At 40.9% G+C, this 25015-nt stretch overlaps 1 protein-coding gene across 2 annotated transcripts in view; it reads left to right on the top strand.

Moving 5' to 3' along the window:
- The window catches only part of LOC148346385 (glutamate receptor ionotropic, kainate 2-like), a 125890-nt gene extending 101361 nt beyond the window's left edge, over positions 1-24529 (top strand). For both annotated transcript variants that reach the window (XM_088325633.1, XM_088325632.1), the window contains exons 12-16: positions 1119-1237; positions 5217-5434; positions 6559-6784; positions 19809-20059; positions 22679-24529. In XM_088325633.1, the coding sequence (XP_088181759.1) occupies positions 1119-1237; positions 5217-5434; positions 6559-6784; positions 19809-20059; positions 22679-22843 (979 nt within the window). In that variant the 3' untranslated portion in view covers positions 22844-24529. The remainder of the gene's footprint in view (positions 1-1118; positions 1238-5216; positions 5435-6558; positions 6785-19808; positions 20060-22678) is intronic.
- Positions 24530-25015: the final 486 nt, after the last annotated feature.

The following is a 25015-nucleotide window of genomic DNA, read 5'->3' as shown; positions in this document are numbered from 1 at the left end:
ACTCTGTCCCAGGCTGTACGTTGCTGCTAGCTGGTATTGTTATTGTTAGCCTAGTGGTTCAGGCCCCTTAGGTTTTTCCCACTGTTTTCTTCTCTAGCCATTCATGTAGCCACTTGGTTGCAGGCTATAGGTCGCTGCTAGCCAGTATTGTTATTGTTTGTCCTGTTTGTTATCTTTGAATATTTTCTTCCACTGTTTGTTTCTGTAGCCACTCATGTTAGCCACTTGGATGCAGGCAATGGCTTGCCACTAGCTGCCACTGTTACATTAGGAATAAATGAAGTTTATTTAGTTAACTTCTTCCCCACGGTTTCCTCCTCTAGCCACTTATGCTAGTCCCTTCGATGCCAGCTATGGTCACAGCTACAGTTATTGTTATCTGCTCCTCCATCGTCTTTTAGTGTCACTTGCATTCCACAGGAGATCATTTTTTAATAGAAACTATTTCTAAAATGTGCTTTTTTTTACATAAATGATTTAATTTTGTGGAAATATTTTGGAATAAATTCTTAAAGCACTTACAATGTCCATTAGTTTGAAAGTATACAGAGAAAAAAGCTTGAAATTAACAAAATGATGTAACCTAGCAGACAGCATATACTTTTATAATTTTAATTAAAAAAATAACAAAAAAATATAGTTGATTATTTTATCCGTTCTCAATTTGTATGAAGAATATTTTTTTTAAATGTAAACTAAGATACTTTATACTTATTTTACGCATCAAAACATATACTCACTTGGTATCGATCTGAAAACTAAATATCGTCAAATATCACTTATCCTATTGACTGCCAGAAAATTAAAACATCCTATTGAAAATGATAACAAATGAATAAGCGGGACCGAGGTGTCCCTGTCATTTTTTAATTTAAGGTTTCTTTCCCTTAACGTAACATCGCTTCCATTCCTTTCACTCGTAAAGTGGCGCCGTTCTCATTACGGTTCGACTCGATTCTCATAACACTCTAACATTTTCTCTAAAACAAACGATCCCTTCATCCTTGTAAAACTCCCCGACTTCTATGATTATGATGTATTCCCCTTACTGTCACGCTTCGCCCTTTCTTTTTCCACGCTAACACGCTTTCCCCTGCTCTTTTTATGGTTTTTCACAGGTTCAGCCCGTACGAGTGGTACAACCCGCACCCGTGCAACCCGGACTCGGACGTGGTGGAAAACAATTTTACGCTCCTCAATAGTTTCTGGTTCGGAGTCGGGGCTCTCATGCGGCAAGGTAGCGGCCCTCGGCCTGCGGAAATCTCGATACCCCTGCCGTCTCGGGGCTGTTTTTGTGTGTTTCTGAGATCGACACCCGGCTTTACTCTTTAAACTCGACTTTGAAAGGAACAATGGTGAGAAATTTGATGAAAGAGGAATAGAAAGAAGACACTTAGGGAGTGTTTGGACTTGGTTCCCGACCGGTCTGACTTACCTACGATTCCACCCCCGCGACCCAAAGAGGAAAAAAATCCCGGCGAAATAATTGTGCGGATTAAGACAGAGATAGTAGAATACATTTACCTTTTTTTCAAAAACCAAAACGACTTCTAGCATTATTTTCACTCACTCTCTTCGGACCCAGAAAAAAAGGAAATAAAACCAACAAAATCAGAAGAAACTGAAATGTGGTCCCAATCAAACATTCCGATTTACTGAACAGGATAAAATTATTGACCCAGGCATTAATGCCATCTACTGTTAAGGATTGTAATAGACCCTTTGTTTTTTGCTCAGGCAAATGCCCAAGACCCACTAAAAACAGGTACACGACCCACCGGTTGAGAAACACTGTTTTACATGAAACGTCGTTTAAATACACTTGAAGGCCACTAGGTGGCATCAGTGGGCCATGTGTGCATAATACAGTAGACCCCTGGGATACGACATGAATCTATTCTCAAGTGGGAATCGCAAAGTTATAATGCTGAATAATAGGGAACAAAGTTTTATGCTAATTAATTCCAAACCCCAAAATAAAACATTAAATAGGAACATAGTATACAGTAAGCCATATGATTAAATTAAATTACGAATAACTATACTTAAATATAATTGTATTTACCTTTAGTGTGATGTAACTTGAGATGGCCTATTGGAGTAGCAAGTGGATGCAGAAGGGGGAGGAGACGGCGGTTTCCCTTGTTTTTTTGTTATAATAGTCCCAATTGTCGACCGGTTGAAGCCACACTTTCAAGCAAGAGTAGCGATTAGTGTGCTTTCTTCCCATTTCTTGACAATCCTAACCTTTGTTTCCATGGTTATCATGTTTCGCTCCTCACTTTAGCATCGCTGCAACCTGTTTGTATATTTCTTATTCAAAAAAGCATGCTCACAGCGTTTTTTATCACATGGCATTGTGTTCATGTGTGAATACATACATACTTAAATCAACAGAATTTTTTAAAATAATTATACGTCCTTTTCGATAGATTGGGAAGAGTTTCTTACATTATTGTAGCATATCTACTTCTTCGGATTAAAAAACATTCAAGGCTGAAATACAATGAATGATAAAAATCCTCTCGATCAAAAATGACTCGAAATAAATAGAAACTTTTTACGTTTGAAGTATGTATTATGCAAACATGACAGACTAGTGCCATCAAGTGGCCAATTGGAGCAGGAACAGACAGGTAGTTTTTGATAGATTAGGACGAATTTCCTACTTTATTGTTCCTTAGCATCAAATCCATTTATTTCAAAGGAGTAGCTTTCCCGAAGTAGATGCTAATTTCCTGCTAGCATTTGAACGGACTGCCTCATCAGCTTGCATTAGCGCTAAGCTAACAGACCATTTTACACAGCGTTGAAATCGTCCCCTCCGATGAGCCAACGTAACTGCTATTGTCATTTTTAATTCTGTGATTTAGACATCTTTGAGTTTCTTCTACTGTTTCCTCCTCTAGCCACTCGCGTCAGCCACTTGGCTGCCGATAATGGCTCGCAGTTAGTCACAATTTAGGCACAGTTTACTTTTTGCCACTTTTTCCTTCTTTAGAAATTCATGTTAGCCACTCGGTTATAAGCCGTAAGAGGCTGCTAGCCAGTATTATTATTGTTACCCCCGTGAGTCAGGCCCCTTGGACTTCTCACTGTTTTCTTCTCTAGCCATTCATTCTAGCTGCTTGGTTGCAGGCTATAAGTCGTTGCTAGCCAGTATTGTTATTGTTAGCCCTGTGATTCAGGCCCCTATCCTCCGTAGTTTTACGCGGAAAAAATCTTACGTTATTGCAAATTTCAAGCCCAAGATCCATCAAAACCCCTCAAAAGGTGTTAATCCCGCGGCAGGTGTCCTCCCTCTGTTTTTTGCTGGGCTCATCGGCACCTGGAGACCAGTGGGGTGTGGAGTCAGGACCTGAGGTTACCTTGGTTACATGACTCTCATGCACTCACTCGTAAGTGTGGATTGACTTAGGTTGGGATAATAGAGTTTGAAAACGGGTCCTTGGTAACCACTACAGCGAGATATATATGATATAAATTAGTGTATATAAAACTGTAAATGTATATATTATTGTTATACAACATTAAGAAATAATAGATTTGTTTATGCTTAGCCTAAATGGATCGGCTTTATAGCGACAAAAATGCAACCCGCTCGCAGCAATCGATGACCGGGAATAATGGATCGTGGCCACACCAGTGGTGTTTTAGGCAGAAAAAAAAACGGAAAAGGAGCTGCCATATAAGACACAAATTTGCTCTCTCTCAGAAATAAAGGATTGGGGATTGTGCCCAAAACTGTGCGGTTAAATTGGGCAAAAAGAATGGGAAAAAAAGAACCGCTACACATGACGCAAATTTGCGTGCTCGGCCCCTGATCTTTGCAATAGTTGGCCAGTGACAATGGAACGCGGCTACAACCATGAATTTCATTTTAGGTAAGATAGAATGTCACACCTCCTGACCAAAGTTCCTTTTGCCAGTTCTTATTGGCAGCAATATGCAATCGGGGATAATGGGTCGCGGCAGCACAAGTGAAGTTCAATTTAGGCAGTTAAGATAAAAACGACCAGACAAAAATGCACTCTGCAAGTCTCTGCTCGCAACAATATTTAACCGGTGATAATAGATTGTGGTAGCACAAGTGCAGTTAAATTTTTGATGTACAAAACCGCCGCTAGGCCGGACAGAAATTCGTTTCAAAGGCCCAATATACATTCGGGGATAATAGATCATGGCCACAAAGGTAGAGTTCACTTTTTAGTGGATGGATCGGCAAAAAATAGCTTCAGAGCCTGACAAAAGTCTGCTCTGCCGGCTCCGAGCAATATGCAATCTGGGATACTGGCTTGCGGCAGCACAAATGCAGATCAATTTAGGCAGTTCGTTAAGATAAAAATGACCAGACAAAAATGCACTCTGCAATTCTCTGCTTGCAACAATATATAACTGGTGATAATAGATCGCGGTAGCACAAGTGCAGTTAAATTTTGGGTGAACAAAACGGAAAATAAGAGCTGCTAGGGCGGACAGAAAAGAGTTTCAAAGGCCCAATATACATTCGGGAATAATGGATCATGGCCACGCGGGTAGAGTCTACTTTTTGTTGGACAGAAAAAAAATAGCTTCAGAGCCTGACAACAGTCCACTCTGCCGGCTCCTGCTCCGAGCAATATGCAATCTGGGATAATGGCTTGCGGCAGCACAAATGCAGTTCAATTTTGGCAGTTCCTTAAGAAAAAACAGGGCCACCGAGCCAGTCAAAAATGCACCCTGCAAGTGTCTGCTTGCAACAGTATATAACTGGAAATAACGGATCGCGGTCGCATAAGTGCAGTTTACTTTTTGGTGGACAGAACTTTAAAAAAGAGCCGCTAGGCCAAACAAAAATATATTTTGCTGGCCCAATATGCAATCGGAGATAATGGATCATGGTCCACTTTTTGGTGGACAGAATGGCAAAAACCGCTTCCAAGCCTGGCTAAAGTCTGCCCATCCGGCTCTTGCTCCCAGCAATATGCAAATGGGGATAAGGGATTGTGGTTGCACAAGTGCAGTTCACGTTTTGGTTGACAAAACGACCAAAAAGGGGTCTCCAGACCTGACAAATACCAATACCCACTCTCAACAGAATGATTGGGAATAATGGATCGCAGATATATATTAGTTTCATGAAACATGACAGAGAGAGCCGGGAAACATGATCCCAGCCGACGTATAGGTTTGTCGCTTTAACGACCGCCGCCTCCATTATCCCCACTCGACTCCAGGGTCGGAGCTGATGCCCAAGGCTCTTTCCACGCGGATTGTGGGCGGCATCTGGTGGTTCTTCACGCTCATCATCATCTCGTCCTACACGGCCAACCTGGCCGCTTTCCTCACCGTGGAGAGAATGGAGTCCCCCATCGATTCGGCCGACGACCTGGCCAAGCAGACAAAGATCCTCTACGGTGTGGTGGAGGATGGCGCCACTATGACTTTTTTCAAGGTAGGAAGAATAGAGGGAGACTCCGGCAAAATACTGGCAAAAAAATTAAATCTAGTTTTTAAATATTTTAAGATCTAGTAATCTAGTAATGGATTTTAATATACGATTTTATCACCATTATCTAGAGGTGTGATCTTAGGCCCCGAATTGAAATCAGGCCTGAAATGTCAATCATTATGATCAGTCTTGGCTTCTCTCTTGCTCATTTCTTATTCTAATTTTCCACCAGTAGTGGCCGCCGATTTTTTCTTGGCTCTTGGTTCTCTCTTTCTACCTTTATTTCTTCCTTTCTCTGTATTTCTCTGTCTTTTCTTTTCTTGCTTTCTGTCTTTATCATTCTCCTCATTTCTTTTTTTCTGTCTTTATTTCATTCCCTCTTTCTATCTCACTCCTTATCATTGTCTTTGTCCCTGTCTGTCTTTATCACTCTCTCACCCTCACTTTCTCTCTGACTCTTTTCTTGCTTTGTTTCTCTCTCTTTTCCTCTGTTTCTCTTGTTCTCTCCCTCTTTATTTTCTTCATTTTATTTTTTTTCTTTATTTATCTCGTTCTCACTTCTCTTTTTCTCTCTCTTCCTCTCTTTCTTTCTTCCTCATGTTCTTTCTTTCTCTCTCTCTCTCTCTCTCTCTCTCTCTCTCTCTCTCTCTCTCTCTCTCTCTCTCTCTCTCTCTCTCTCTCTCTCTCTCTCTCTCTCTCTCTCTCTCTCTCTCTCTCTCTCTCCCCTCTCTCCTCTCTCCTCTCTAGTAGACAAGCACTTTCCAAGCGCAGGAACATAAGGGGAAATTAAATCTGAACGATACTTAAAGTTGTTGTTTTTCACTGAATGGAAGTGTTTTTTACACCACTTTAAAGGGGAAGTGTGTAATATTTCTCGCCTCCTAGTGGGACAACAATTTGGTTCAGTAAAAAAAAAACATTGATGTGGATTAAGAAAACTACAAATTTCTCGACCTATGATTTACCATTGGTTGGATAGTTCTTGTATTTCTGCCTCGTCTTCAGATCAATGTTGCTGATTTCGGTGACATGAAAAGCACGATGCGGATGCAGTCATTTCAATCGTTTGCAATAATGACACTAATTTCCAATCCGGTCCCGGTCTCGGCTCGCCCCTCTCCACGCAGAAGACGAAGATCTCGACGTACGACAAGATGTGGGAGTTCATGAACAGCCGGCGGCAGTCGGTGATGGTGAAGAACGTGGATGAAGGCATCCAGAGGGCGCTCACGTCCGAGTACGCCTTCCTCATGGAGTCCACCACCATCGAGTTTGTCACGCAACGGAACTGCAACCTCACGCAGATCGGCGGACTCATCGATTCCAAAGCTTACGGCGTGGGAACGCCCATGGGTGAGTCTCCTCGTCCCCTCTTGATTTTTGGTTGGCCCGTCGATGGAACGAGACGTTAGCTAAAGGCCAGCATGACGCGGCGACCCCTGGAGGGATTCATCTACTCGATAGGACACAGGAATCCATTTAGGGTTCTTTAAAACGTTCAGTGAAGGATTAAGCTTTCTTTTTTAAGAAAAGAAGCGTGGAATTTTAACCCCAAACCACTTCCTACAACGCTTCTTTTCAAAAATATTGTAGAGGGGCTTCTCTGATGTCTGATACCCACACCACCTCACTAACACTCTCGAGTCACCTTATTTGCCCTTCTCCTTGGGTCCAGTGAGGTATTAATCTTTCTTTTTAAGAAAGGAGGCACAGAATATGTCAGGAGGACCAGAACAGAGCAGGAGACCCCAGAGCGTTCGTTACAAGTCTTTTATTTGGGGAAGCGTACAGGGTTAGCGGGAGACGCGATGACCGTCGAACGTCAGCAGCAACGCCGTGAAGACAACTTCGGAACACGTAGCCAATCGTAGCGTGGGACGGAAGCAGGTCGAGTTTACCGGGACTGGAGAGAAGATCGTAGCGTGGGACGGAAGCAGGTCGGATTGGAGGCAGGCAGGCAGAATCAGGTAAACAAGAAGGCACAGGTAATCGGGAGAGTCATACGGGGTACAGAAGTAATCCTCCGACGAAGAGGTCTCCGCGTAGCGTGCTTAAAAAGGGAACATAAACCAATCAGGAAGCGCATTCCAGCGCGCCAAAAGATTACCCCAGGTGGCTCCACTTGGGTAATCATGACAGAATATAAACCCCAAACCACTTCCTACGACGCTTCTTTCCACTAATATTGTAGAGGGGTTTTTCTGATGACTGCTACCCACACCCCCTCACTAACACTCTTGAATCATCTCATTTGCCCTTCTCCTTGGCTCCAGTGAGGTATTAACCTTTATTTTTTTAAGAAAAGGCGCACAGAATTTTAACCCCAAACCACTTCCTACAACAGTTCTTTTCCCTAATATTATAGAGGGTTTTCTTTGACGTTTGCTACCCGGACCACCTCACTAACACTCTCGAGTCGCCTCATTTGTTCTTCTCCTTGGCTCCGGTGAAGGATTAACCTTTCTTTTTTTAAGAATGGAAGCTCAGAATTTTTTACCCTATCCACTTCATGCAACTCTTCCTTCCACCTATTTTGTAGAGCACATTTGCCGAACACGCGAAAGATCCCCAGGTGTAAACATATGTTGGCTTGGATGGGATGGGCGCCACCAGGCGGCACTCGCCCAAGACACACCACAATAATTGGTGCCCCTACGACCTTAGTGGTTAAGGGATCCAACCAACCTCTGTAAAGGCCCTACCCATACCCACTTACTGACATTCTCAAGTCGCCTCATTTGCTCTTCTCTTTGACTCCTTTCAGGTATTACCTTTCTCCTTTAAGAATAGAATCTCAGAGTTTGCCCCCCAAGTACTTAAATAAACTCTATATGACATGTTCCTAATAATATTGTGGAGAGTCTTCTCTGATGTGTCTCATGAGTGTCCATACCACTTCTTTTGTTTTTCTCCTCGACTAGAGCAAGGGATTTACATTTTATAAGAATTGAAGTTTAGAAGTTCTCTCCCTAGCTAATTCATTCAACTTTTCTGAGGGAATGACATGTTCCACGTATATTGTAGTGGGTCCTCCCTGAAGTCTCGTACCCATACCACCTCATTAACTTTCTTAAGTCGCATCGCTTGCTCTTTTACTTCACTCTGAGCCCTTCCTGGCATCCATTCTTTGTCCTCAGCCACTTCATTTAGGTACTGTTCCCAAAACCGTCTGCCCTTGGTCGTCTCTTCTGTTGGCAGAATATGCTTAGAACATCTCTCTTAGTGATAAGTCTGGAAGACATCTGAACCAGATAACTGTGCCACTTCATTTAACGTCTTCATTTTATGTGTTTTTGTGGCCCGGATGTTCATACATCTACTCTGCCTTTCTCTTTTTGGGTATCTTAAACTTTTCTATCCCCAGCCACTTCATTTGGCTACTCTGAAGTTCCCAAAACGGTGGGTAGGTACACCGTTCTCCAGGTCTCTCCAGTCTGACCTTGTTTGTCTTTTCTGCTGCAAGATATTTTTTTCCACTAAAAATGGAAGCTCAGTGCCTCCTCTCCCAGCCACTTCATTCAACTTTCCTGGGAGATTGACATGCTCCAACGTACATTCTCGTGTATTCTCATTGATATCCTGTACCCTTACCACCTGACAAATGGAGGTCCTTATGACTGCCAAGTCACCTCATCTGCTCCTCTTGGCTGTAGTGAGGGATTCATCTTTTTTAAGAAAAGAAGCTCAAACCGTTCCCCTTAGCCACTTCATTCAATTCTACTTTCCACCTGTATAGTGCTGGGTCCTAACTGTTGTCTGATTCCCATACCACTTCACTAAACAAGGTTTTTAACATTCCTGAGTCACCTCATAAGCATTTTCTAAGGATGGAATTTCAGACATTTTTCCCCGAACTAACCCATATTGTAGTGGGCACTCTATGTTGTCTTCTACCCATACCACCTCACTAAACAAGGTCTTTAACATTCCTGAGTCACCTCATTAGCTCTTCTCCCTGACTCCAGTGAGGGAGTAACATTTCTTAAGAATGAAATTTCAGACATTTTTCCCTGAGCCAATTTTATTCAACCTGTTTTCCCACCTATATTGTAGTGGGCCCTCTATGTTGTCTTCTACCCATAAAACCTCACTAAACAAGGTCTTTAACATTCCTGAGTCACTTCAATAGGTTTCTCCCTGACTGCAGTGAAGGAGTAACAACGGAATTTCAGACATTTTCTCCGAGTCAATTCAATTCAACTTATATTGTAGTGGGGCCTCTCCGTTGTTTTCTACCCACAGTACTACACTAACTTTGCTGGGTTGCCTCGTTTGCTCTTCTCCTTGACTCCTTTCATCCATGGAGTTTTGGGGTATCGTAGACTTAACTCTCCCCAGTCACTTCATATAGATAGATCTATTTAAAAGAGAAAATGTATCCAATTTTTCGAAGTAGGAGTCATAATAAAAATAATTATAATTTCACTGATTGACCCACCTAGTTACCTACTGATCCCCCCAACGTACCAACCTGCCTACCTACTTACTTACGTCCTCACTTACCTCCCTAGTAACTAATCTATACCTACTTACTCACCTATTGACTTATTTACCTACCTACCTACCTTCATACTCATACTTACCCACTTACCTACTTGCCTACTTACTTACTAACCTACCTACCTAGTTAAACACTTACCTACCTACTTACTCGCCTACTTACACACTTACCTACTTACCCACTTACTTACCTACTTGTCCAATTTCTTACCTACTTACCTACCACCCTACTTAGCTACCTACCTAATTACACACCTACATACTTGCCCATGTACACACTTACCTTTTAATCTAATTATCTACCAAATTATTTACCGACTTGCTTACCTAATTACCCTCCTTCTTACTAACCTTCCTACATACTCACTCACCTACCTACTTATCTACTAACTTACCTACTTGCTTACCTGCTTGCTTACCTACCTACTTACCTGCTTGCTTACCAACCTACTGACTTACTTACCTACTTACCGACCTACCGACCTACCTACCTACTCACTCACCTATTTACCTATCTACTTACCTACCTACCTACCTACTTACTAACCCACCTTCCTACTCACTCACCTATCTACCTATCTACTTACCTACCTACTTACTAACCTACCTACCTACCTACTCACTCACCTATCTACCTATCGACTTACTATCCTACCTACCTAGTTATACACTTACACACCTACTTACTTACCCACTTATCACCCGCCTACCTACTTATTTACTGACTTAACAAATTGTTTACTTACCTACTTACTAACCTACTTAATGCCCCTAATAAGCAGGTCGGCGCCTTGCATGGGCTGCATGGCCGCTATTGGTGTGTGAGCGTGTGTGTGAATGGGTAAGTGTGAAGCACATTGTCTTCATTGACTTGAAAAGCGCTATAGAAATGCAGTCCATTTACCATAGAAAGTATGCGGTTATCCTTGGACAGAATAAGACAATAACTCTGCAATCCTTATTGTCTGAAATATCTCCTAATGAGGCCTTTTAGCTTATTTTTCATGTCACCAAAAGCATTGACGGAAACGTCTCCAAATACGACCCCCCCTCTCCGTAATGTCTCGCTCGACGTCTCGTAAATAATACCCCGTCGCTGATGCGTCTCGACGAAACGAAACAGGGGGGGGGGGGGGGGGAATCAGACGTCTCCTGTCGAAAAAAAGAACGTTTTGATCACTCACCCCGTACGCACATCGGGCTGGATCCCGGGGGGAGCGGTCGGAGAGCGTCTTTTCACCCGCCTGTAAGGGAGAAATTGGTGGCCACGAGGCCAAACGAGGGCAAGGTGGGGTTTTGGAAAGAGGGGTGTCGAACGTGCGACCCGCAGGCCCACCGAAAAATGGAATCCTGAGAAGCGAGAGAAGTACAAGACATTTTCTGCCATTGTCTCTCTCTCGTTTGCTCTCTCGCTGTCCCTCTTCCTCTCTTTTTCTGTCCCTGTCCTCCTCTTTCTCTCCTCCTCGCTCTTCCTCTCTCTCTCTCTCCCTCGATTTTTTTCTTTTTTTCTCTCTATCTATCTCTTTCTCCCTTTCCCTCCTTTCTCTCTGTGTCTCTTCCCCTCCCTCTCTCTTCTCTCTCTCTTCCTTGCTTTCTTTTTTCTTTCTCTCTTTCTCTTTTTTTGTATATATCTTTCTATTTTCTTTAACACCATTCTCTCTGTCTCTCTCTCTTTCCCTGCCCATCTCCCCTCTCTCTCTCTCTCTCTCTCTCTCTCTCTCTCTCTCTCATCTACTAGTGCCCCCCACCCTTTTTGGGTGTCCTTTCCCCGTGCCTAACAGCCGTTTCCTTCACGGGTCCTCGGAAACGCGGGCGATTAATCCGGGCATCTGGAATACCTTTTATAGATCCGCAGAGATGCCTCGCCACAAAACCCATGCCGGCCTTTCGACGCGTCGCCCCCGTTTTCTCGTCCTTGAGACGGACGCCGGAGCGTCGCCGCCTCCTTTTCAAAGGGAGTCGGAGCGTGTTCCCGATCCTCTCCCTCTCCCAAGAATAAGCGGCGTGCCGATAAGCGCATAAAAACCACCGATTAGGACGTCCGGACTTATTACTTTGCCGGATAATTCCTTTCACACTCGCGTCGAGTGACTCACTGTTTCGGAAGACAGCTGATTATGAGGGTTACTTCGCGATGCAAAATGTCTCTTTTTATCGTTAAATGCTCCAAGGTGGGATTTTTTTCCCTTTTTTTTCGTGTTTAAATTGATGAAACCACTTACTCACTACTTTAGCACTTCCGATCATTTTAAAACTCAGTTTTTCGCCCGACTGGAGGTGTCTTTGTCATTGGCTTATTCTGTATTTTTCTCGTCAAACTATGGAAAAACACGAAAGTAAACTTACTCACTACTTTAGCACCTCACAAATATTCAATATCAATTAAAACTGCACAATGCTCAATTTTCCTTTACCGTTTTTAAACTGCATTTCTGATGATTTATTTTACATTTTGTTCTTTAAGTCGTTGAAAAGAATAGCTGAACGTGTTTTTTTTTAATGACCTAAAACAAATCAAATTAGGCAGGCCACCAGGTTGAGGAACTGGGGGAAACCCTCAAACCTCTACTACTATATTTTGATATTGTTTATTTTAAAACGCTCACCACTAGGTCGTCCTCCTGTTAACATTGTTTCGATCAATCTAAGACGTCAAAGACCCTAGGCTTGAATCTATGTTGAAAGATTTACTCACTACTTTATCACTCCATAAATACTAAATATAGAAACCGTTGCTCATTGTTTTGATCCATCCGAGATGTCGAAGATCCCAGGCGCAGCGCGAGAACGCTCACTCGAATCTGGAAATGACAAAGAAAAACGATGAAAGAAACAACTTATATTCCATGTCAAAATTGATGCAACTAACTATTTACTCACTACTTTATCACTCCATGAATACTAAATATAGAAAACGTTGCTCATTGTTTTGATCCATCCGAGATGTCGAAGATCCTAGGCGCAGCGCCAGAACGCTCACTCGAATCTGGAAATGACAAAGAAAAACGATGAAAGAAACAACTTATATTCCATGTCAAAATTGATGCAACTAACTATTTACTCACTACTTTATCACTCCATGAATACTAAATATAGAAAACGTTGCTCATTGTTTTGATCCATCTGAGATGTCAAAGATCCTAGGGGCAGCGCGAGAACGGTCGCACGAATCTGGAAATGACAAAAAAAACGATGAAAAAACAACTTATACTCCTTGTCAAATTTGATAAAACTATTTACTCACTACTTTATCACTCCATAAATACTAAATATAGAAAACGTTGCTCATTGTTTTGATCGATCCGAGATGTCGAAGATCCTAGGCGCAGCGCCAGAACGCTCACTTGAATCTGGAAATGACAAAGAAAAACGATGAAAGAAACAACTTATATTCCATGTCAAAATTGATGCAACTAACTATTTACTCACTACTTTATCACTCCATGAATACTAAATATAGAAAACGTTGCTCATTGTTTTGATCCATCCGAGATGTCGAAGATCCTAGGCGCAGCGCCAGAACGCTCACTCGAATCTGGAAATGACAAAGAAAAACGATGAAAGAAACAACTTATATTCCATGTCAAAATTGATGCAACTAACTATTTACTCACTACTTTATCACTCCATGAATACTAAATATAGAAAACGTTGCTCATTGTTTTGATCCATCTGAGATGTCAAAGATCCTAGGGGCAGCGCGAGAACGGTCGCACGAATCTGGAAATGACAAAAAAAACGATGAAAAAACAACTTATACTCCTTGTCAAATTTGATAAAACTATTTACTCACTACTTTATCACTCCATAAATACTAAATATAGAAAACGTTGCTCATTGTTTTGATCGATCCGAGATGTCGAAGATCCTAGGCGCAGCGCCAGAACGCTCACTTGAATCTGGAAATGACAAAGAAAAACGATGAAAGAAACAACTGATATTCCATGTCAAAATTTATGAAACCAACTATTTACTCACTACTTTATCACTCCATAAATACTAAATATAGAAAACGTTGCTCATTGTTTTGATTGATCCGAGATGTCGAAGATCCTAGGCGCAGCGCCAGAACGCTCACTCGAATCTGGAAGTGTCCACAAAAAAAAAATATGAAAAAACAACTTATACTCCATGTAAAAATTGATGAAACCATTTACCTCACTACTTTATCACTTCACAAACACTAAATATAAATGAAAAATGAATCACACTCAACATATTGTCAGAAAATGTTGCTTATTTGTCAGTTGGAGATATTTTCTCTTATGTTTTTTCTTATTTTAGGAGATTTTTCTCATCTAAGAAGAAAATCTTGCTTATTCTTAGGATTATTTTCATATTTTATGACAAACACTGATGGAAATCCTGTTACCACCACTTTTTATAAAAAAATATTTATTATATGTATATTTAAAAGAAAGGGCTTTCAATGCAATGTGTTCCTCCTTTAAAGATTGTTCTCCTCAATCCAAAAAAACCAAAGATCCTAGGTGAGAGTAAGAAGGCTCACCCAGATCTGGAAATTAATTTTCTTTTTTTTTTTTCCACAAAATAAAACCTTGAAAACGAATATAATAATTTCAATATGTGATAAAAATGATCAAACTTATTTACTCGCTACTTTATCATTTCACAAAAACTAAATAGAGATAATAAAAAACAGAATAATAGCATCAGGCAGAAAACGTTGCTCATTGTTTTGATCAATCAGTCAAAGATCCTATACGGGTCGGGAGCGACTCTCACTCGGCTCTTGAAATGCAAAAAAATAATAATAATTTCCATTCCGCCAAAAGCAGAGCTTCGATGCGAGAGTGATGGATGTGCGTCGCCTTTCCAAATCTTTAAGCGAGTTATGGATGCACGCCACATTCCCAGCCGCCGCCGTTCTTTATCCTCGTCTCGAAAGATTCGTGCTGTTATCGTTTCTCCTTTGTGCGCCCGTCGTTTATCATTTAAAATATGACCGGCGGCCAATCGGGAGTGAGACGTCGCGCCTCTTTCGAGGGGAAGCGGGCAGACATGCAAATGAGCGTCGGATGGAAATCAATAATATGCGACATTTACCCGCTCGTAAGGGCCCGAAAATACATCACAAAAGATAACGGGGAAAATGGTCCCAAAGTGCTTTACAACGTGCTTCACACTTACATGCAAAATTCTACGACGGAAATACTACCAAAATCCTACAGAAATACAACTACTGTCCTCCAACAGAAATACTAGAAAATACAACTGCATGAATACTAAAAAAATACTATACCCCCACTACAAAAAAATATAAACTGAAATTTAACGGACTCTAATGGCGAATAGAGTTGAGTGTAATCTGCACAGTATTGGAAACTTATATACTTGCGGATAGTATTTCCAAGCGGAAGCAAATAAAAAGAAGGAGGCTAAGTACTGAGCCTTGTGGAACGCCACAGATAACAGCAGTTTTAGGGAAAGTATGCAACGTTTGTTTGTGATCATTTTTAGTAGTTGGTCTTAAAACGCCACAAAAAATCTAGTAAAGACGTATATTGCGGAGGCTGTTCTTCGGCCAGATAGCGCTACAAATTTCTTTAATTAAATAGTAATTCCTTTGACCCACTTGGCTAGCTTCATATTTATTTTTTCCAAACTATGTCTGAAATATTTCCTAAATCATCTGCAAGATAAGACCATTTTATGAGGGGCCTTCTAGGAAATAATTGCTCTCACACATACTATCATACTCTCTCACAGTCACGAGCTCAGGGTCCTGATGGAAGAAGGTGTCCTTGAGCCTGCTGGCTCTAGCTCTGAAACTCTAGGGGCTTATTTTAGAATGTATTTTGTAGTCCTAGCAAAAATATAAATCTTTGTCACGACGTATGCATAAAATACGATATTTCATTACCGCAATACCGATATTGATAGCGGTACTCACGCTTTTGGGAAAATTCTTAGAAATATATCTTTATAAAAAAAAAGAGCGGACTGCAAAACATAATTGGCTAGTCATTAGTTAGCTTAGCATTCTTTTCTAGGTAGAAATAAGGTTCTAATTTTACTTTTCTAAAGAAGTGTTTTCTTCTAAGGTTTCTTATTCTCCATGTTGAGGTTTTGAGGTTTTCCTTGCCCTCATGTAGGTTTTAGATCAGGGGATGGTGTCATAACAGTCTTTGATTTGGCAGCCCTTTGAGACTCCTTGTGATTAAAAGCTATAATAATATGACTTGACTTATTTTGTTAGTGATCCAAGAATATGAAATAATTTCTAAAAATGACTTTTAAAGGGTACAATTTTGTGCCAATGGGATAAGAATGAGGTTTTTGCATAACAGGCTTGGGCAGGCCCCCAGGCTGAGGCACTCTAAAACCACTTTTTCCCTTTGCTGTCATAACAAACAATTTGACCTCGATACCGGCACGGGTATCGGTACTGACCCATGCCCGGATTTATTCGGGTTTTCTTGGCCAAAACACGGAAATTCCTTACAGAACATAACAGGAATAAAACACAAGAGTATTTGTTTAAAATGAGACACAAAAAATGGAGTGCCCCGTCGTCCGTCTTCCAAACATAAGCGCGCAAGCATGCAAATGGGTGTCGTTGAGCGTGGGAGTCAACCTTAAATCAATGTTATGTAACGTTTGGCCGCTCTAAAAGGAGCGCTTAGGAATAATGGCGATAACGCGGCGGGTGGCGTTAAACATGCATTCTTTATAGACCCTTTATACGAACTGTACTAAAAACCTGCTGTAATGCTCCGAGGAGCCTAAAGGCTCGCGCTAAATCGCCGGTTTTACGGCTTCCGTCGGCAAAATGGCTGCTGCGCTTCTCATCGAAACACTGCGTGGTATAAAGAAACAAACGACAAATATATTTTGATTCTGTCTTTTTTTCCCTCAAAAAGCAAGTTTTTTTTCTTACAAGTCTGTGTTTTTTTGCACAGGTCTGACATCTAGTGGAGAATGGTGGCATTACAACTCAAAACCATAGTTGCTCATTAGAATTTTGATAATTCATTTGATCCTTTTTTTTCCCCACATTTACACTATTTTAGAAATATAGTAAGACGGAATACTTACCGAATTAATATATACATAATAAAAAAGGATTTGATTTTTATTATATTATTTTATGACTTTTCATAATCTTTGTTTTTTGTTTTTTTAACACCAGACCAGTTCTTAATAAAAATGGATTTTTAAAATAGTAGTAGATCTTGAGGTAATGAATAAAAAAATTGTAAACATATTCTGTTGAATACAGAAACCAAGCTTGATTTTCCTCTTACTTAATTCTTATTTTATTTTTTTTCTCAATTTTTCCATTTTTTTATCTTAATAGTTTTATAATTTCATAGTTTTATTTTGTATTATTGATTTTTTTATTCAGTAATTTCATAATTATATATATTTTTTTGTTTTTTAATTTGTTAAAATAATACATATTACACAATTTTTTATAATTCTATGCGTCTTATTCATTTTTTATTCCATAATTTCCGAATTATATAATTTTCACTTTTTCATTTTTTTTACTTTGGTAATTTCATAATACGTTGATTTTTTTTAATTTTAGTTGTCTTTTTTATTTCATTTATTTGTTTAATGCTTTTATTCCTTAAAATTGTTTTATGTATTTACGCTCCACGTTTACTCACCCATAATCCCTAAAAAAGTTGGCAAGCTATGTAATATATATCTTAAAATAAATAGTAAAATGGTCATCTTAACATATTCCGTCAAATTAATTCATAATAAGAAATCAATAATATAAATCATGTGGCCATTCTCACATAGAAGGTCATTATTTTAAACTTGTCCTCGTTCACACTACTTTTTACTTCTTTATTTCAAAATAAAACAGAAAAAAGTACTGTAAGTGGTCTGCATTTATACAGCGCTTTTCAAGTCAATGAAGACCTCCCAAAGCGTTTTACAATGTGCTTCACACTTACCCATTCACACACACACCTACACACCAATAAGGTGTCAGCCATGCAAGGCGCCTACCTGCTTATTGTAGCAAGCGAGCAACATCGGTGTCCCAATACTTTCGAAGAAAAAAAAAATGTCTGCGTAACACTGTGCCCGTGCCCTTTCGCGCGTCCACGTAAATGGAGTCTGCGAGATGAAAGGATGATGGATGATAACCCAAAATGATGGATGACACCGCACAAGGAAAAAAAAGACAGAATCAAAAAAATAGTCTCGGTGAGTCCACAGCAGATGGCGGACTATTAAACACGATCAGGATGTTTTGCAAAAACTTCCGAAGCTCATTTATTATCATAAGATGATTGATTTCCTCCTTTTGATTGCTGCTCAGGTCGTTTTTTGTTGTTGATTTTTCTTTCTGGAAATGAACTCAAAGAGCTGCTTTGGATCGCATAGAGACACGAATTAGATTTTTGAAAAATGATTTGTTGACTGGAAAGGAATCTGAATCGGATAGTGTACGGAAAGTGGACTGTAAAGTACACTAGGATTTTCGGTATTCAACGACATCAAAGCTACTTTCCAACAATTGAATAATTCTGAAAAGAATTCCATCTACTAGCTACTTTTCACCAAAAACCTGTATTTTGCCAAAAACGCACTGATGATTATCTGTCAACCCCTATTTAACTGGCACTCTAACTGCCAGTGTCACTGACTTTGTGAGATGACGGGCCGTTCCAAAGTGACTAAAAGCCTCCGGCAGCAGGTTCCCGGGATGAAAACGAAACGGGATGACCCCCTATCAAGTGGATCGTTCCAAATCTGTAATTTCGAGAATATCTGATCTTTAAAAAACTACAAACCCGTTCAAGCCGCCCAAGAAGACGGGACTTCCACGGAAGATAAATGCAAGAGAGGATGGGTAATTGTTTCCACACTGCAGCTAAACCCTTAACAAAACCAAAAACCCACCCTAACCCATCCATCCATTATCTGCACCGCTTATCCTCAGTAGGGTCGCGGGGGTGCTGGAGCCCATCCTAGCTATCTTCGGGCAGTGGGCAGGGGACACCCTGAACTGGTTGCCACAGAGACAGATAATTCACTCGCTCATTCACACCTAAGAACAATTTAGACCGGCCAATTAACCTGACATGCATGTTTTTGGAATGTGGGAGGGTAACCACGAAAGCACAGGGAGAACATGCAAACTCCACACAGGAAGGTTCGATCTCATGACCCCAGAACTGTGCCACACACGCGCTAACCACTGCGCCGCCGTGCCGCCTCCCACCCTAACCCCTTAACACTAAAACCCCAACCCTGACAATAGACTGGGAGGTCGGTGGTTCGCGCCCCGGCCGAGTCATTCCTAAGACTTAAAAAGTGGTCGGCGGCGCCCTCTGTTGGCTGCGGCTGCATCGGCTCGCTACAACGGGTCAGGTGTAATCGACATTTCGTTCTGTGTACATTGTTACACAGAATGACAATACAAGGAAATTATTATTATTATTATTATTATAACCTTCAAACCCTAACCATCTAACCTTAACCCTCAAACCCTAAGCCTCTGTACTTACCCCTCTAACTCTAAAACCCTAACCTTACCCTTCCTGCAAACCCTAACCTTACCCTTCCTGCAAACACAAACCCTACCTTACCCCAACCCCAACCTCACTCTAAAACTGTAACTCAAATCCTGAATCCTAAAACCTTATCTCTCCCCTACCACTAAACTCTCAAGCCCTCACCCTACCCAAACGCTAAAACACTTACCATTGAACCCTAACTACTAACCCTCTACTCCAATCTTAAATCTACCCTAAAACATAGTTGGGTTAGCGATAGCTTGCAACTGCTGCAATAAGATAAGATTTAAATGAAAGTATTTCCTTCTTCTTCTTTTTTTTTTTTAATCCAAAATGTTCCCACTTCCATTGTTGGGGCTCCTTTTTTGCAGGCTCCCCGTACCGGGACAAGATCACCATCGCCATCCTGCAGCTGCAGGAGGAGGGCAAGCTCCACATGATGAAGGAGAAATGGTGGCGGGGCAACGGCTGTCCCGAGGAGGAGAGTAAAGAAGCCAGCGCTTTGGGCGTGCAGAACATCGGCGGGATCTTCATCGTGCTCGCCGCCGGGTTGGTGCTGTCAGTCTTTGTGGCCGTAGGCGAGGTCCTCTACAAGTCCAAGCAGAACGCCCAACTGGAGAAGGTGTGTGTGAAGATCATCAACAGAGGCCATAAATCGCTTGGACTTTCTTAAAAGATTCCATTTTAAAAAGGAAGTGTTTTGTCCACAAACTTTAAACCATAATTCCTAATCACGATACCCTAAACCAGGGGTCGGGAACCTATGGCTCGCGAGCCATATATGGCTCTTTCTATGAATATCTATGGCTCAGAGACAAATTTGATTGCATGCAAAATTTCTCCATCCTATTCGAAACTTGAGTAGTTCGTCCTATTCAGGTACACGCAAAGCCAATCTAGAACTAAGTCTTACGGCGTTACTTCGCAGTATATATAGGGCACGTTTTTCACTACAATTTACAGTCAAGGTGTCACACAAAAAAGGTGGGAAAAAAACACGTTTTGGCTGTACAACGCTAAAGAATCCTTTATATAAAAGTTCACTATATAATCTGTGTTCAGTGTTCAGATACCTTATGATGAATCCACAGAACACACTATAAATACGCCAAAACACCGGAAGAGAACTTAGTCTTTTGATTGGGTGAGTGGGAGGGATGGGTGGAGCCATGCAAAAAGCGCAAGCACTCCCTCCCATCTCTCGCCCTACGCCATCTGCGCCAAAAGTGAGCTCATCAGGCTCCCTATTTGCAGAATGTTGTGACGTTTTTACACAATAACAGCTTGCATCTGGTTTTGAAACCAATATGTATGAAAAAAAGGGTCAAAAGGAGTTTAACCGATCTTGAGTAATTGCAAGAAAGAGACAAGTTTAAAGTGGTATGTTTGTTGATTTTGGGACAGGGGCTCTGGCATTATTCTCTTTTCATAATTTTGATCAAATCATCAAAAATAAATGTGCTGAAGACTAAGCTTTTGTCTGGGGTGCGGGTTTAGCAATTTTGTAAATTTGTCTCATAATATATGGTGTGGCTCTTTCCCAAAATAAAATTAATATTTTTTGCTTTTATGGCTCTTTGAGTCAAAAAGGTTCCCGACCCCTGCCCTAAACAATAACCTAACCCTAAACACTGAACCCAACCCTAAACTATAACTCCAAACCCTAAACCAAAACCAAAACCAAACCTCAACCCCTCAACCCAAAATCCTAAACCTAACCATTAACAGTAAACCATCAACCTTAAACCTTAATCCCTAATCACTATGTCTTTGACCCAGAACCTCAACTCCAACTATAAACCCTAAACCCAACACTTACCCCCTAAACCACCCATACCTAACATTTAACCCTACCCTTAAACCCCAACTCTAACCATAAACCACAAACTTTAAACCATAATTCCTAATCACTATACCCTAAACAATAGCCTAACCCTAAACACTGAACCCAACCCTAAACTATAACCTCAAACCCTAAACCTAATACCAAACCTCAACCCAAAATCCTAAACCTAACCATTAACAGTAAACCATCAACCTTAAACCTAACTCACTTCTACTCCATAGCATATGAATAACCTACTCGTCTCGTCGGCTGAAAAATAGTCTGTGTAATATAGTGTAATAATCTGTTAAGCCCTTTGAGACTCTTCGTGATTTAGGGCTATACAAATAAAAATGACTTGACTTGACTTAATCACTATTGCACAATCCTTACGATACCAACTGTATTACGATACCAACTGTATGTAACATCCTACATGCCGACATTTCTAGTGTAAATAACACGTAAATTATAACTATAGCCTTATACTCCTTGTTTTATAACCTTATCTTCTCTGTTCCTTTATCTTCTTGGCTTTTTACCTCACTGTGAATGTGTAAAACTGGAGTGTCATGCCCAATTTCGTTGTCACAATATGTTAACCCATTTTGTAACAATGACAATAAAGGTATATTCTATTCTATTCTACTATGGCTTGACCCAGAACCTCAACTCCAACTCTAAACCCAACACTTACCCCCTAAACCACCCATACCTAACATCTAACCGTACCCTTAAACCCTAATCATAAACCACAAACTTTAAACCATAATTCCTAATCACTATACCCTAAACAATATCCCAATCCTAAATTATAACTCCAAACCCTAAACCTAATGCTAAACCCCAACCTTCAACCCTTACCCCATGCTTAACCATACATCCTAAACATAAACCACAAACCTTAAACTCTAACCCAATGCTCTAACTTCCATACAATAACCCAACCAACCCTGAACTCTAAACCATTACTCCAAACTTCAAACCCAACATGAAACTCCATCCAAACCTAAACCCCAACCTTAAATCCTAACCCTAAACCCTAGCCTTACTCCCTAAACCCTATCAACTAAATGAAAATTGGGCAAATATAGCTTAATGCTAACACAAAATACAATTAACAGGCTGGAGAAATTGGCATCAGTCAACTAAATACATAAAAAACTCGTTTTTTTCTTACACAAAATAATCATTGTCTAAATGAAATAATACATTAATTTTTAATTATGTTATTACATTTATAAAAAGGAAATACATTTTTGGGGGGAGTGTGCAAAAGTGTCTTGCCTGCCACCTAGTCGTAAACATCGGTACTACAACTGAAAACACGTCATCCCCAAACAAACGTTAGCATTTTCCTGTCTGTCTGGTTGTTGGGCGGAGCTTAAAACCTGTGTCCCCGCCTCCTCTCCCCAGAGGTCCTTCTGCAGCGCCATGATGGACGAGCTTCGGGTGTCCCTGAAGTGCCAGCGCCGACTCAAACAGAAAGCGCCGCCGCCCGTGATCGTCAAAACCGAGGAAGTCATCAACATGCACACCTTCAACGACAGGAGACTCCCGGGAAAGGAAACCATGGCTTGAAAAAAAAAATCAAAGATTAAAAAAAAAAAAAGGGGGCGGAGCTCGGTGACATCGGACTTTGGAGAGTAGCGGCCATTGTGATGTCCCCCGCCAATTCGGAGAGATGTTTCCTGTGGAAATGGAGCTAGCAAGCGTCACCTCAGCCGGACTGTAAATGCGGAGTACAGTGTCTAGCAAAAGTATCGGACCCCCAGAAACTTTTTGTCATATTGCCACAATTCAGGCTTCAAACTTTAAGCCAAATAACTAAAAAAACATTCTCTAAGAAGCAAAAACATATAATACACAATTGTGAAAGGGAATCTACTTATTTTAATATTTTATATCTACAACAACAAAAAAACGAAAAAGTAGGCGCAAAAATGGTGGCCCCATGTTCTCTCAGCTCAACCCATTGACTCCAGATGTTCCCTGATGATTTCGGAATGATCCAATGTCGATCGAAATGACGAACAATGACAGAGGGCAAAACCACTGCAAAACCTACAAAGACCTGTCCTTCCATCTCAAATTCAAGCCCAAACAAGGATAAAACTAATCAGAGGAGAAACCAAGAGGTCAGTGGTCACATCTGATGACCTGCAGGCATAGACAGCTAATGTGGGACAATCTGTGCATAAGACAACTATCAGTTGTACACTGCATAAATCTGCCCTTTATGGAAGAGTGGAAAGAAAAAAGGCCTTTCTGAAAGACTATCATAAAAAGGCCTGTTTGGCATTTGCAAGAGGCCACATGGAGACACAAATGACATGTGGATTATGGTGCTCTGGTCAGATGTTATGTTTGGCGTAAGAGTAACACTGCGCATCCCCACTGTCAAACATGGTGGTGGCAGCATCATGCTTTGGGGTTGTTTTTCTTTAGCAGAGACTGGGAAGATTGTTAGACTTGAAGAAAAGATGGATGGAGCCAAACACAGGGCGATTCTGGCAGAAAATCTAGAATCTGCAGAGACCTGAGAATGGGGGCGCAGGTTTACCTTCCAACAGAAGAACAACCCTATACATGAAGCAAAATCTACAATGGAATGGCTTAAAACTAATCACATAAAGGTGTTATAATAACCAAGCCAAAGTCCAGATCTCAACCTTATAGAGCATTTGTGGCAAAATCTGAAATATGCTGTGCACAAACAATCACCATCCAAGCCTGAAGTATGGCAATATGTAAAAAAATGTCATACTTTTGTTAGGCGTTGTAACATAGTGACAAAGGATGTAGTTTTCCCGTCGAAATACGACCTCCACGTGACCCAATTCTTCTTTAGCATTTTTGGAGGATAAAAAAAATCAAACAAAATCGGCGGACATTTTTACGACGAACTGCTGTGTGTAGTTGGGAATTCATTCGCTGAGTCATCGTATGTTTTTTATTTTATATTTTGGGTCAATGTAACACATATAATGTCCCTTTTTGGGTTGTTGTTTTAATTTAGGATTTCTACACACACACAGACAAAAAAAAATGGAACTCAAATAACAATGTATGTTTTTGTACAAGATGGGAGGCATTTTTTAGGACTTTGTAGCCCCTCCCCACGTGTATCGGATGTGGAAACGATGCCTCGCTAGGCTAACGCCACCCCGCTCTTTAGGATTTCACGCCGCTTTGGACCCGCCCATCTTTTGTGTGTTTGCGTGTCTGAGAAATCACTGCTATGTAATAAAGCTTTGCTCGAAATAATGGAGTGTGTGCTTAAAAATAATGAGCTGTTTTTTTATTTTGTTTTGCCAAATTCGACTGAAACCCCTAAACCTAACCCTAAAGCCTAACCTAGGACTCTTGACTCAACCCTTAAGATTACCCTAACCTTAAACTCAACCCTAAAATCATAACCCCTAAACACAACCCTAACCTAACTTTAAACCCTGTCTCTAAACCCTAACCCGTATCCCCTAAATCCCGACCCCTTAAACCTAACCCCTAGCTCTAAACCAACCCTAACCATAAACTCCAACTCTACCTCAAAATCCCAAACACTAACCTCTAATCCAGACCTTAAACCAAACCCTAACCATCAACCCCTAAACCCTAACCGCAAACTTTCAACCCTAAACCAGACATGTTCATAGTCTCTCTATCTCAGATCATCTCATTTTATTGAGATCTTGTTGGTTTTGTTTCCTTTTTCTGCCCGTTTGTATGGGTCCGAAAAAAAAGTGGAAAACA

The sequence above is a fragment of the Urocampus carinirostris genome, chromosome 20, assembly GCF_059441175.1.
Source record: "Urocampus carinirostris isolate Australia breed hairy pipefish chromosome 20, RoL_Ucar_1.0, whole genome shotgun sequence".
In the NCBI taxonomy this organism is placed as follows: domain Eukaryota; kingdom Metazoa; phylum Chordata; class Actinopteri; order Syngnathiformes; family Syngnathidae; genus Urocampus; species Urocampus carinirostris.
Note: the sequence above shows the minus strand (reverse complement) of the source record. Positions and strands in the feature narration are given on the sequence as shown.